This window comes from Sparus aurata, chromosome 18, assembly GCF_900880675.1.
Source record: "Sparus aurata chromosome 18, fSpaAur1.1, whole genome shotgun sequence".
In the NCBI taxonomy this organism is placed as follows: Eukaryota; Metazoa; Chordata; class Actinopteri; order Spariformes; family Sparidae; genus Sparus; species Sparus aurata.
Window position 1 is genome coordinate 32,267,629 of NC_044204.1, and position 13,859 is coordinate 32,281,487.

Consider the following 13,859-nt stretch of genomic DNA (forward strand, 5'->3'; position numbering starts at 1 on the left):
GCGCACGTCCGGTTGTAATGAACTGGGGGGTTTACGTGCGCGCGTCTGAACCCGAGTTCACAAAAGCAGCGAGTCGTCGAGGAGGACGCACAAGTTCTGCTCCGACACCGACAGACGAACCCCGGAGCAGCCCGAACCGGAGGGAGAGCAGAGAGGAGCCCGGAGCCGACGGTTCGACTCTCACGTGTTCGGGTGAGACGCTGAAAGAAGAGGTTTAATTCAGGATTTACCAGTTTGTTTTCAATTTGGCAACTTGTGGCTCGAGGCGGAGCGGGTGATGATGGGGAGAGATGACGGTCACACAACTCTCACACAACTTCGGCTCCATTCACTCCAGTTAGTAAGTTTCCCCCCAGTGAGGAGCCTCTAACCCGGACCGACCCACTCCTGAAGCCCCCGCAGGACGCAGGGAACCGTTGAGCCCCACCAGCGGGCTCCGCTCGCCGGGATGGTGCGCCTGCTGAACTGCCTGCTGCTCGGATATCTGACCTGGAATCTGCGGATATCGGACGCGCAGGGGGAGTACTGCCACGGCTGGCTGGACTCTAATGGGAACTATCATGAGGGCTTCCAGTGTCCGGAGGACTTGGACACCATGGACGCCACCGTGTGCTGCGGCTCCTGCTCGCTGCGCTACTGCTGCGCGGCGCCGGACGCGCGGCTGGACCAGGGGAGCTGCACCAACGACCGGGAGGTGGACAACACCGAGTTTGCAGCGCGTAAGTTCGGTTGTTTTTAAATCTCCTGCATGCTCTCTGAGGTGCATACATAACTTTACACAACAACAGCCGAGGAAGGCTGATAAACAGCAGAAATACAGTCAATTTCACTTTTAAATGATCTTTATTGAACCCAAATGTGATAAAGAAATAAACAAATTCAGATTCATGCACACCTTCAATCTAATTTGTAGCCTACAGAGGTCAAAGGTCAAAGAAAAGAGCAGGTTTCAGTGCCGTGCTCAAGGACAGTTTCCGCCCACCAAATTATGAGAAAATGAAACCCCACATTTGATGCATCCACTCAAACTTTACACTAATAAAACTCCTTAAAGGAAAACTTCTACGCCTTTCAGCACATCATGTTGAGGACAAAATACTAACGTGTTATAAAGTTACAAAGTTGCACCGACGTGTTGAAAAATCACACTTTTATTCGAAGAATCTATTTTACATGACTGAAAGTGTTTTTCCTTTTCAAATTCAGTTGATTTAGTTGAATAACTGTTTATTTAAAAAAGTATTTTCCAGCATCAATCAGTCAAAGTGTCCCGACTTCTGTCAACGTAGAAGGAAAAACTCAGAGGAAAGTTTTTAAAAGTGACTCTTAAATCATCTTTAACCAGAAATTGGGGATAAAATGTACTGGATCAGGATGTAGGAATGTTTCACACAAGCAGGCGTCTTTGTTCAACCAAATACAAAACTCATTCAGCTGCACGGAAGTTTTCACAATATTGTGAGACCGGCCTCTTTAAACATTTAACCCGCTCAGTGTCACATTAACCCTTCGAGTCGTTCATAATCGTCCACTTTAACCCTCCAGCAGCATCGGTTTTCTTTAAATTTCCCCCGAGCTGATAAGCAAAGCCGCGGCTCGCTCACTGAATCGACTGTGTGCTCGCAATTTCCTAATTTTTTTTCCACTCAAAATAAATAAACACTGGCTGATTTCCTTCCCCGCAGTGCAAAGTGGGCTTCATGGAGTGAAACCGGAGCTGTTTGTGTTTTTCCCAGCAGGAATGTGTCTGTTGGGGTTTTTTGTTCAGAAGTTTTAACCGAGAAGGATTTAAAAGAGACGACACGATTAAAAAGTTGTTTAGTATCGTCGTTAACAGGCTGCGGTCTTTAGATGACCAACAAGGCGACACTCTGAAACCACATATTTAACTTTCATCAGCTCAACATCAACATCTGGTTTCACGAGAGACTGAAGTGTCAATAACTTCGCTTTAAGTAGAGCTGCAGCTAACCGTCATTCTGACAGGTGATTATTTTATCAATTTACTGATTAATTTGGTCTGAAGATGATAAAGATGTTTCACTTTACTGTTAAAGAGCAAAGAGAGCAGAACATATTCACATCTCAGCAGCTGGAATCTGACAATTTGACTTGTTTTCCCTCAAAAAAAGCTAATTGTTAAATTTGATTATCAAAATAAGAAGAGACTGAAATAACTAACTTATTATTTATTAATCTTTACAGCTCTATGCAGGAGTGGAGGCTGCTGACAGACTGTAGATTAATAAACACTTTAAATGTCCTTACACCTGCCTGCACCAGTTATAAATCATGTTTTTCAGTTTTCAGCTGTTCAGTTTTATTATTGCATCTTCAGAGTCAAACACTTTAACTGAACCCGTCTCATCCCGTCCTGTCTGTCTGCGCCTCCTCTCCCCTCAGAGCCCGTCTACGTTCCCTTCCTGATGGTTGGAAGCATCTTCGTCGCCTTCGTCATCGTCGGCTCTCTGGTGGCCGTCTACTGCTGCACCTGCCTGCGGCCCAAGCAGCCGACCCAGCAGCCCATTCGCTTCTCCCTGCGCAGCTGCCAGGGCGAGACCATCCCCATGATCCTCACCACCGCCCCCCCGAGCCTCCGCGCCCCGTCGCGACAGTCCAGCACGGCCACCACCAGCTCCAGCTCGGCCGGAGGCGGCAGCTCCATGCGGAGGTACTCCCTCGGAGGTCCGGGGCAGCAGCAGCAGCACGGCTGCCTGGTGTCCGCCACCATCTCCTCGTCGGCCTCCACCCCCACGCAGACCCCTCAGACTCTCCCTCCCCCTCCCCCTCCCCCCTACACCTCCCCACCTATGTCAGGAGGCATGCAACACCCCTCCACCCACACCCAGCTACAGCTCCACCAGCCCTCCATGTCCTCTCAGAGCGCCGGGTTCCTCCTGCCGCAGCAGTACTTCTTCCCCCTGCAGCCCGACGCCTTCTCAGCGGCAAAGGGATTCGCCGACTTCGGACAGAGCTGACAGGGCTGACGGAGAAGGATTACAAGGTTTTTCAGAGCCCGCGAGGACAAATACACTGCAGCACAGCTGGTGGTGTTTGGGTGGAGGGCCCGGGCCGGCTCAGTGGACACACAGAGCGCGACAGGAGGACGAGGGATAAAGTACAACAAAGCTGCTGTGGTGGAGCGGCGTGGCCCGAGGCGTTTCCCCCTCTGCATCACAGGACACATCGACAGAAACTCTTCTGAAGCTTGTGCACTTTGTCTCTTATTGTAAACAGACCTCACTGGGCTACATTTGATTTTTTTTATACATGCTGTTTTCTCTCCAGTCTATCACGCACCCAGAAATACTGTAGACGGCCCGACACTGTCGCTCTGAGACTTGTTTCATGAATAGAAATAGACGTTGGAAACCAGGGAAATATCTTGTTTTTTGACAATCTCCAGGACCTCTGAGAAAAGAGAAGGACCCGACACATAAAGGACATTTTACTTTGGAGGAGCGTGGACTTTTATAAGATGTTGTTACAGGCACTATAGCCAGAGCAGGGTTGTCATATTGATTCCCTCATTTGCATCAAATAAAAAAAAAAGCTGTCTCTCAGTATCTTCTGTGTGCTGGTGAAAAAGGTCTCCTAAAACAAAAACAGCAGCGGAAGCGTGTCGAAGCCTCGCCGTCGCTCAGACAGAAAGGAAACCGGAGCGGCCGGCCTGCACGGCAGCTCCCTACCTGTCGCTCATTCTCGCGCCAGACTTCACAGCAGGAATGCAGCGCTGAGATCAGTCATTGTCAGTGCTCAACGAGCATGGCATGGTCACAGTGTTAAAAACAACTCACCCCAGAAATAGAGGTTTGGGTTGCAGCAACAGGTACGGCAGAATCCCAACAAAGGCCGTTCTGTTCTCCACTTATCTGATTCTGAGGCAGACTTGGCAATCGATGCTCACGAAGCCGCTCGGTCTGAGGATGTTCACAGTCTGTTATCGCTCGTTAAAATACAATTTCCACCATCAGTAATTTGACAGATTCCACTTAACTTCTGGTTCGTACTCGCGGCTGTCAGCTCGGACTTCACCTCTCACATTCCTCGTTCTGCTTATAAAAGGAAAACACAAGTTGCGAACACGTTTCTCGTGGCGTTTCCTTAAATCTTTTTGGGATGGTTAAAAAACTTTAATGTCTCAGCCAGGAGCCGGAGAAAGTTTCCAGCTTCTTGTTCCAAGTTATCCGTGAGGGCAGGAGTCTTTATTATTACTGCTCACGCTGAAGGCTTTCGGCTTTATTGTTACTTAAAACTTCTAACAGCTCTCATTCTTCTCAAAACAAGGTCTGACATCTTTATAAGTCACTGTGGAGGTGAGATCAAGAGACATTAGAGGGATTATTCTGCAGATTCTAGATTGTTTTGGAGGACGCCTGTTCAGCTGTGATTCAGTAAAAGTTGAGACGAAATTTAAACAGAAAACTTTTGCAATCAGACTCTTTTAACTGACTCGAGCTCATGTCGTCATCTCCTTTATACAATCACGTGTTTCGAGGATGCTCCTTCATCCCCAGTCGTGTTCCTGTCACCTGAACCTGTTCACCTGTTTATGAAGCGTCGCACAACTTTCCTCAGTCTGTTGTCGTTCCTGTCCCAAACTCCAAAAAGTTGACGAGGTTAAACATTAGATAAACTGTCTTTATATTGTTTTCAATTGAGTTTATGCTTTATTTATGTTTTACACAACTTGTTCAGTACGATCCGGCAGTAAAGTTCGGTCACATTTGGTTTCTGTTTTATGAAAAAAACCTCCGTGAAAGAGGACAAGATGTCGCAGCTTTGAAATTGGTTATAAATAAATAGTGATCAGAGGGCTCGCAGGCCGCAGACAGAGCGTGATAAATAAATGTGTTAAATAGAGCGATGAAGCACGCGAGAGTAATAACTTGTACATTCCCAAAGTCAGTGCAGCTGGAGATCAAAACAGAAAAACAGCCTGTTTATTGTCTGCGGATCAGATTTGAGTATTTCGGTAATGACGCAGCGATCAAACGGTATAAACAGACACGAGTCGCTCGATGCTTGAAATAATTATTGACTTCTTTGTCAAACGATGGAAGTTTGTTTGACTGCACTGAACACTGAAACACCGGTTTCTCCCCTTCTGTATTTAAGCTGCTTGACAAGTGTTTTTTTTTATTATTGATTTTAGTAGAACTGATTCACTATAATCAATGATTTTTTTCTTGATTTGTTCTTTGATCCATAAAAATGTTAGAAAACAGTGATACAGTGAAACACAGTTCCCTTGAGCGCAAGGTGTCATCTTTAAATATCTTATTTCTCAACAGTCCAACACAAAAACAGTTCATTTATAACCATGTAAATGAATGAAATAATGATGAAATCTTGGCCTGATAAAGAGAGAACATGAAAATCTCGGACGTTTGTAGTGAAGAGGATTCAAAAACATATGTTTTATTTTTAGTGAAGTAAAAATGCTCTTTAAATGAGGAGGATCCCTAAATATTAATTTTTTGTCTTAATCTCGGCACGACGAGCTGAGTTACACCTTTTGCAGGAAGTCCGTCAATTCAGGATACTCAAGCTGACAATGAAGTTTAGGCTTCAACTCTCCAAGGGAAAAAAATTAGACACCCCTGAAATATCTGAGCGATTCATTGTTTCTACATAACATTTTTAACTGTATCTGGTAAATATATATTCAAAAATAAGAATACAAACCGTCTCCCTAACTTTTTTAGTAAGCGAAACCTGTTAAACAAGAAATTAAACTCTTAACTTCTGATCAACCTGGATGCTCGTCTCTCCTCCTTCTCTGGCATCGTTTGTTTGCCCTGCTCGTCTCTAAACTGCCTTTTCCTGTTTAGATTCTCACTGTCCTGTCTGTCGCCACACGCAGGCACAAAGATGACGCAGCGATTTCAAACCTGAAAGAAAGAAAGAAAAAGAAAAAAAGCAGCGGCGTTCACATCGTTTCCTCCATGATTGTAAAGTTTTATTTCAGTAGTCCTTCATGGCAGTAAAAGACAACACTTATTAAGTTTGCAGTCCCAACATGCAGAACAATCATCGAACAAAATGACAGAAAAGAAACAAAATACCGTAGAAAGAAAAGAGTTAAAGGTGCTGTTTTTTTTTTTTTTCTCATTTGTGAAGTGATCAACACTCGAGGGAGAATCAAAGTAGTACAGTTAAACATCTCAGAGAACAGTTTGTGTTAATCCATTCATGCAGCCCACGACTTCCACGGACAACAACGTGTGTTTTTTTTATGTTTTCTGGAGAAAGAAAGCAACAGTCCAAGCCTTCCACAACGACGACATCCACATTCAGCAGTTTGGAACTTTGTTTTTTTTTTTTTCGACGAGATGACGACCGATTTTTTAACACTTAAAAGACCAGCGGGGGGGGGGGGAAAATTAATGGTAATAAACCCCCTTTTTCGCGAAGCTGAGAAACACGAGAGCTTCCCTGTAAAGCAGAGCTACACTGCATGAAGAAACAAACGTGTACTACGAGAGAAATCATAGACTGAAACCAGATAATACCAGAAATCCACGACTGGAAAAGGTACATCGAGTGCTTTGTGCAACATCTCCTGTCGAAAGCGAGCCGAGCGTCAGAAACTCTCACAGTCGAGTTTGACACACACACACACACAGTCTCTCACACACACACACGCACACAGTCGCACCACACGCCGACACACACACACACATGTTCCCAGACGGGCCATGCATCAGCGCACAGCAGTACACCACAGATATACCTGGAGTCGTGCAGACGGACAACTGGAGCAAGCGCCACCACACACACATTCACACACACACACACACATACACACACTCATTCACACACGATTAAAACACACCAGGAGGACTGAGACGCTCCCGGTCTCACATAGAGGACACAGACATGCAATGCATACATAGACGTTAATCCACAGTAGAGGTGACACACACATACACACACACACACACATACACACATACAGCACATGCACATGCAGGCAATAAACCGACACACACGCTTCACACACACCGTCAGAAATCTGATCTCCCATAGGGAGAAGAAAGCAATCACACGGACATTAAGTAGTCAATTATAAATAAATCAAGCTGTAACAATATTAATATTAATAATAACAAGACATTTAAGAAAGCTCCGTTTCCTCGTTCCATCTATTCTATAACCTGCCAGTTTATCAGAGGAAAGAAAAAACTAAAAGTTACAGACAGTTCATTACAAAGCCAGTCAATGCAAAATTCATACATCTCCAATATAAAAATACAAATCCACAAAATAACTATAGAGACAAAGTAGTTTTGATATTGTCGTGGAGTTTCTTCCTGGCTAATATTTCTCTCTCCCTTAAGCTAATGGCACTTATGTTAGAAGGATAAAATCTCCATTTTAAGGGAAACGCTATCACCGCCGTGACCTTCGACGAGACCGTCAGAGAAGCCTCCCGTCCGCCTCCGCAGGAACAAATCTGACTTCATACATGTGCCACAAGGCACTCTGTAGTTTTCACATTGTACGAGTGCAATACTGTGGTGGGGAGACAGTGATTTTGTCTTCAGGAGGAGTGTGTGTGTGGAGCACTGGTCTAAGCTAGCTGGCTAAACTATTCTTGGCTGTCTTTTTTTTTCTTCTGTGAGGGAAAAGGTCTACGTAGGCACCGTCGTGATTGAGACAGGAGTGACGTGTGGAATGCTATTATCTGTCAAGAGCAATGCTTCTGCTGTGAAAACGGTGGAGACAGGACTACAGGAGGTTGCAGGAGGCAACTTCTTAAAAACAGAAATTTAAAAAAAAGGAACAAAATAAATAAAAACCAGGCACGATATCTACATACATTAGAAACGAAACTAACAAGAAAAGAATTGCATTTTTTTTCAAAGAAGAAAAGGATGAAGGCATGAGCAAATGTAAGGCTTTACACAATAGATGCTTTGTTAAGTGCAAAAAAGAAAATTTTAAATATTACACATGTCTGCTCTGAAGTGGTCCGTTTAGTGCTGGAATACACTCAGGAGTGTGATTACATTTGGCTTAAAGGTTTTTTTTTCCGAATTCACGAGTGCTTGGAAGATTGTATACACGACTGCTCTCTGGCAATCTCTGACAAGTTGAAATCCTCTAAAACTAATCCTCGTCCAGTGTTTTTGACTTCTATAATAACAGTGTTGTTTGATTCTGATTTAATTTAAAGGAGTTTCAATAGAGAGGAGACGTTCACTCCAACAAACTGAGCGAGAACAGTGAAGAACTTCAGACCACAGACTGCTAAGAAAGCACAGTGCTCATCATGTCTGCTGGACACACAACTACAGCTGAAAGTGAACACGGTTTTGTTTTGTTCCTTGTTTTTTTTTTTTTCTTCCCTTTTTCAAACACAACTCGATGTCTCTCTCTCCTTCTGTCCGTTTCATTTTAACGTCCCAAAAAAATCTCCTCGGTGCTGGAGGCACTCGCTCGCGCCTCGTCTTCTCCCCGTTGAGCTTCAAATGTCGCCATCGGAAACGGCTGCTGTGGCTCCGATCGGCCCGGCGGCTCACCACTCGTTGGTCCTCTGTTTGGTGGTGTCGTACGCTCTGATGACCTCAGACTGAGACACAACTCCGTTCTCGTCTTGAGAGAAGGCGTAGCCATCTGAAAGAGGATCGCAGCAGTTAGAACTACGTCCCTGTAGAGATCAGTGACACATTTAACAGAAACTGATTAAAACGTATAAAAAACAAACTAAAACAACTGAATTAAAAGTTAACAGAACATAAAACTTAGAGGAATAGTTCAACATTTTGAGACACATGTTAATTTGCTCTCTAGTCAAAGAGGTAGAGGAGAATATCGGCAGCTGGTTAGCTTAGCTTAGCATAAAGACTATGAAACAAGGGAAATCTAAGCCTCCAGGAGGAGCGACAGGCTTTGAAGACAACTTATGTCGCGACCAAACTGTGTAACTACATCGTCACGAGATCCACTGGGGCCCAAACAGACTTTGTCCTGTAAGCTAACAATCTGAAAGAAGCGTCTGTAGAACAATGGATAGTTTTTTTTACAAAGTCAGAATTGAGCTGTTTAGTCAAATACAATTTGGAAAATCAAGAAGAGCCGAAAGATTAAATCATTTTATTCCTTTTCAAGTTAGCCGGAAGCTAAAGTGGAAGTTAGCCGGAAGCTAAAGTGGAAGTTAGCCCGAAGCTAAAGTGGAAGTTAGCCCGCTCTGTTAGCAGAAGCCTCTGGTGTGCACGCTCAATGGGCCCCACAACACTGAAGATCAGAGTAATGTTATACTAACACACATACACTGAACAGCTTTCACAGGACGATCGATGGTCATCTTCAATGCTGTATCTAGATTTAAAATTTTATCTCCGTTGGGAAATCAGCGAGCTCGCCTCTATCTGATGTTTACAGAATCTGTCTACCAGCATGTCTGAAGCTCCCCGATTAACAAATCCCAATTAAATCTAGTGTGTAACAATATATATGTGAGACTATTACCTGGTCGGGGGTGAGAGTCAGAGTGTGGCTTTATGTTTTCACCGGTTTCTTTCTTTCTTTATTTCTTTCTTTACCACTGAGCCACATTGTTTTGTCTCCAGGTAGCCATCAGCAGAGAGGCTACAATATTTTTTTATCAGCACACAGAAGTTTTTATTTTGAGAGACCGTGACTCTGATGTACTGCATCACTAATAATAACACACGACTGGCTCGGCTGCAGTTTCATATCTCACACACAGACATGAGAGAAGTTACGATCCTTTCACTCTCAGCTATAAAGAAAATCAGCATATTTCCCAAAATGTCAAACTATTCCTTTAAAATAAATAATACGATGAAAGCAAAGACATTACAAGCTCTGTGATCTACCACCTAAACTCTCCTACAGGGTTTCCTTTCTGACCTCTGACCCCTGACTCACCTTCAGGTGTCAAATGACTCGGTCAGTACCTGGAGGCCAGCGGGGAAGTTCAAAGGACCCCGCTGAGACGAGTGCATTGTGGGGGAATAACAGCGCACAACATTTAATCATTTCACTGATATCTGGCTCTACAGAGCTCAACTCAGGACACACGAGGCACACGAGGGGAAGGACAGGAAGTCCACCACCAGAGAAGGAAGGGAAGAGAGGCGTCTATCTATCGGGAGGCTAGAGGGGAGACGGGCGTGGAGATTTAAACTAGGGTGAGGTTTGAATTATGAAAAATACAAAAAAAAAGGTATCACACAACAACGATCTCATCCCCACCTATGAGACAAACAAAAAAACAAACCGATCAGACAAAAGACACAAACAGAACAGAGAAATCAACAGAAAACAGAAAAACAAACTCATGCTGAGAGAATCATTGGAAAGGTTTTGATTCCACTTCCAATGTGACACCTGAGTTTTGCTCCTGATACGAACGCTACACTTCTCTCGATACCTCGCTGTACGCTGCGCCCCGTTCGAACGCGACTGATTTCCTCTGGGGGGGGGAGGCGGGATTTCACTATCACCTCTGCCGTTCAGTTATTATAATCTGGTGTGGAGCGTACACGTCTGCGATTTTTCACCCCACACCTGGTAATTATTACAGCTCCCATCACCGAATATAAAACAAGTCCAGTCAGGAATTATACGACTAGGAGCGTATCTCTGAGGTTTTCTTTTTTTTCTTTTGACAACCGCTGAAGTAGAAGCGGATCGAGTTAACCTGACAGATCACTCGTTAACACCAGTCTGCACAAAGTAAACATAAACGTGAGACCAAGACTCTGCTGCTGCTGTACAGTCACGTTAAAGGAGATTATTAATTACATTTTTACTGCATATAAAAAGTTTTTCCAGCTGTCTGAGTTTTAAAATCGAGCCCTTTTGTTACTTAATTAAAATACATAACTTTTTTTGCAGTGACCCCTCAAATGCTGCATTTTATTCTAAAGGAGACCTATGTATTATACTTTATTGTTAGTTTCTTTTCCTCCAGTGTTTTATATTTGTTCTTGCGCATGTAAAAGATCTTAGTAGTTAAAAAGGTCAAATTCCACACAAGAAGCTCATCTCTCCCACAGAGAACACTGCTCCTGAACACCTCGTCAGTCGTCTCGTCTTTGATTCAGTGACTCTGTGACATCACACTACGTCACCATGTCACACATTTACCAAATTGTTTTGCCTCGCAGATAGTTTAACACGTGGGAAGTGATTTAGCACTGCTGCTCTGTCGTTGTTAGCGGTGCTGGGTCAGGCGTGTGTGAGCGGACCAATCAGAGAACTGGATATTCAGGAGGAGAGCATAATAAGTCTCCTTTAAAAAAATAATGTCTCATACTGAGAAATATGGAACAACGGGTAAATCAATACCGACAAGTCTGTGATGGCCAATATCAGCTAACTGATATATCGGTCAGAGTCTCTTTATAATCAAATTACAGCTGAATGATTAGAGGTAAAATAATCCTGACATTAAAAACAACACAAAGCCTGTTTGTGAAGCAGCTGCTGTATTTTGCCAGCAGCTAGAATGACTTTTATTATCAAGGAGGGAGGGAAAGTATTTTATTACTAACCTCCCACTGTAACGTTAATCTGAGCAAATAGAAATGTATCTAAAAAATGAAATACTTTGGAAAACAAACACAATTTTGATTTAAATCGGGAGAAACGTAATAAACAATAAGATTCAGACGAATTCTTCACTGCCAGCTTCCAGTATTGTAGTGGTGAGATTCGATATCCAAGTCTACATGAACTGCATGTGAATATTATTAATATAATAGTTTGTATAAGCAGTTTGTCGGGTAGATATAATACATACATTGCAGGTTAAGACGTGGGGAGGCTGCGTGGCTGCTCGCAGACACAGTTACTGATGTGTGTTTTCCTGCATTTGGTCAACGCGGAGTATTTATGAAGAGAGGTCTGTTACTAACCAACGGTCAGACACTCTGGAGGTTACAGAGATACCGGACGTGTCAGAGCAGGAATAATGAAACCCGATGTGTTCCGGGAACAGATTTTAAAGCATTTAAATCTAACACGGCTACACTTTGGTCTTTGGGGGGGGGAATGGCGACTCCCTCTCGAGGCATGTTTGGTAAGAAAGGAAGCAAGAAAAGAAACAAAGAGGAAGAAATATGGTGTAACTTACGGAGCAGGTTCTGCTGCATGGAGTCAGAGCGGTACAAACTGACTGTGCTCTTCTTGAAGACGTTCTTCAGGAGCTGGGCCCTCTCCGTCAAACTACACACACACACAGGAACAGAAACAGGCAGTGTGTTAGCGGCATGCTGAGCACCACAGGCGCATTTAATGACCCATACATCAACCCTGTCCATCCAACTGCAGAGTGGACGGAGCTGCCAACTGCTGCTACCTGCTGGTACCAAACACCATGCAGGGAGACAAAACTCCTGAGAGGCAGGGGGAAGAACAAAGTGTACGTGTGTGTGTGTGTGTGTGTCTGTGTGTGTGTGTGAGGGAAATATTTGAAACAGCATGTCGGCCAGAAGGGATTCAGGTAAAGCCAACAGACGTGCATATCGAGCCGAGTCCTCTATGGGTGTCTTTATATGCGTACGTGAGTCCTCCGTCGTAAAATCCTCCATTCATCTGTGTGTTTGTGTCTCTGCATTCTCTACATGTTTGTTTCAGTACGCGAGTGTGTGTGAGAGAGAAAGAGATTGTGTGTAAGTGTGTGTGTGTGTGTGTGTGTGTGCAGCCTGCTGGGTCCGGGACAGTGGCCAGGCAGGGGGATCACTTTCAGCCAGCAGGAGATCCCACACTGATCTGCTCCATGTTGATGAGTGCTGCAGGCCTCAGGCCCCAGAGAGCAGAGCTGCAGCAGCTAATACCTTCTTATAATATATGGCTTTAATATAGACGAGGGCTGCTGCTCCAAAATGAGACATTCGCGATTTGGGAGAGAGAGAGAGAGAGAAAAAAAAACAAGGGGCGGACATCTACTCTTATGACATGATTACCGACATTACAGTCAAACTCCTGCAATTTAGCAGCAATTTGAAGATTTCTTCCCTCCACACGGGGACGAGTGTTGGCGGTGGAAACGTGAGTATCTGCGAAAAATTTTGACGGATTTGGGACGTTATAGATGATTCATCCCCCAAGTCGATCCAAAAGAATAATGGCCAAGGTATCAACTTTGTACAATTTTCCCATTTTGTGACGCCATTCATAACTCGGTCTCTCTCTCTGTGTGTGTTTGGTGTCGACTGGGCAGAAAGACTGTTGATGGTTTGATTTATTAGAATTTCTAAGGATGGACTATCGGGACTATCGCGATATGATTTCATAGTCTGTGTGATAAAACCAATAAACCTCTTGTTGATCAGACATAACCGTCATATTAAAATATGGGAAGTAGTTACATGTAATTTAGCTAACAGAACCGGAATGAAGAGTACAAAGGCAGTGACTTTATAGACAAACATTTATTTCTACTCTACTGGCGAAACAAAAGATGAGACGTCGCAATAAGACTAAACTACAGACGAGACAATACACATCGAGGCGTAGAAAGGGGTTTCGGGTGGAGCTACGTGGACCTACAGTACAAATCCATTCAGTTTGGGTTTAATTACCTTGACCAACAGACTCGGGCGGACATTAGGGATCCACGTTTGTTTGGTTCTCTGACAATTCCATTTTATTAAGTGCCTGGTTGGATATATCAAAGCTTTCAGAAACGTCCCCTCGTCATAATTACAAGTCAGAAACATTTCCTACATGTTAGTCAGGGCAGACCGAATGTCTGTGAACGAGAAGATTGTCACTGTTGTTTCTTTGAGCCCTCTTCTGTACGATTAAAGCCTCCAAGATTACAGACACAAACAAAAAGTGCTGCTAGAAATCAAGTCAAATATATTCATGGTACAAAG

The 13,859-nt window shown here is 43.9% G+C and overlaps 2 protein-coding genes across 8 annotated transcripts in view; one reads left to right on the forward strand and one right to left on the reverse strand.

Moving 5' to 3' along the window:
• The first annotated feature begins 44 nt into the window (after nt 1-44).
• Nucleotides 45-6,288, forward strand: shisa3 (shisa family member 3). Its single transcript, XM_030396706.1, has 2 exons — nt 45-719; nt 2,404-6,288. The coding sequence occupies exons 1-2, from the start codon at nt 449-451 to the stop codon at nt 2,976-2,978; spliced, it is 846 nt and encodes a 281-aa protein (XP_030252566.1). The 5' UTR covers nt 45-448; the 3' UTR covers nt 2,979-6,288.
• Nucleotides 5,941-13,859, reverse strand: part of atp8a1 (ATPase phospholipid transporting 8A1) — a 118,493-nt gene continuing 110,574 nt past the window's right edge. For 6 of the 7 annotated variants that reach the window (XM_030396704.1, XM_030396702.1, XM_030396700.1 and 3 more), the window contains 2 exons: nt 12,113-12,204; nt 5,941-8,622 (listed from right to left, as the gene is read on the reverse strand). In XM_030396704.1, coding sequence (XP_030252564.1) covers nt 8,525-8,622; nt 12,113-12,204 — 190 coding nt within the window. In that variant the 3' untranslated portion in view covers nt 5,941-8,524. Of the gene's footprint in view, nt 8,623-9,900; nt 10,228-12,112; nt 12,205-13,859 lie in introns of all 7 variants that reach the window. The other variant, XR_003981468.1, reaches the window with a different exon arrangement.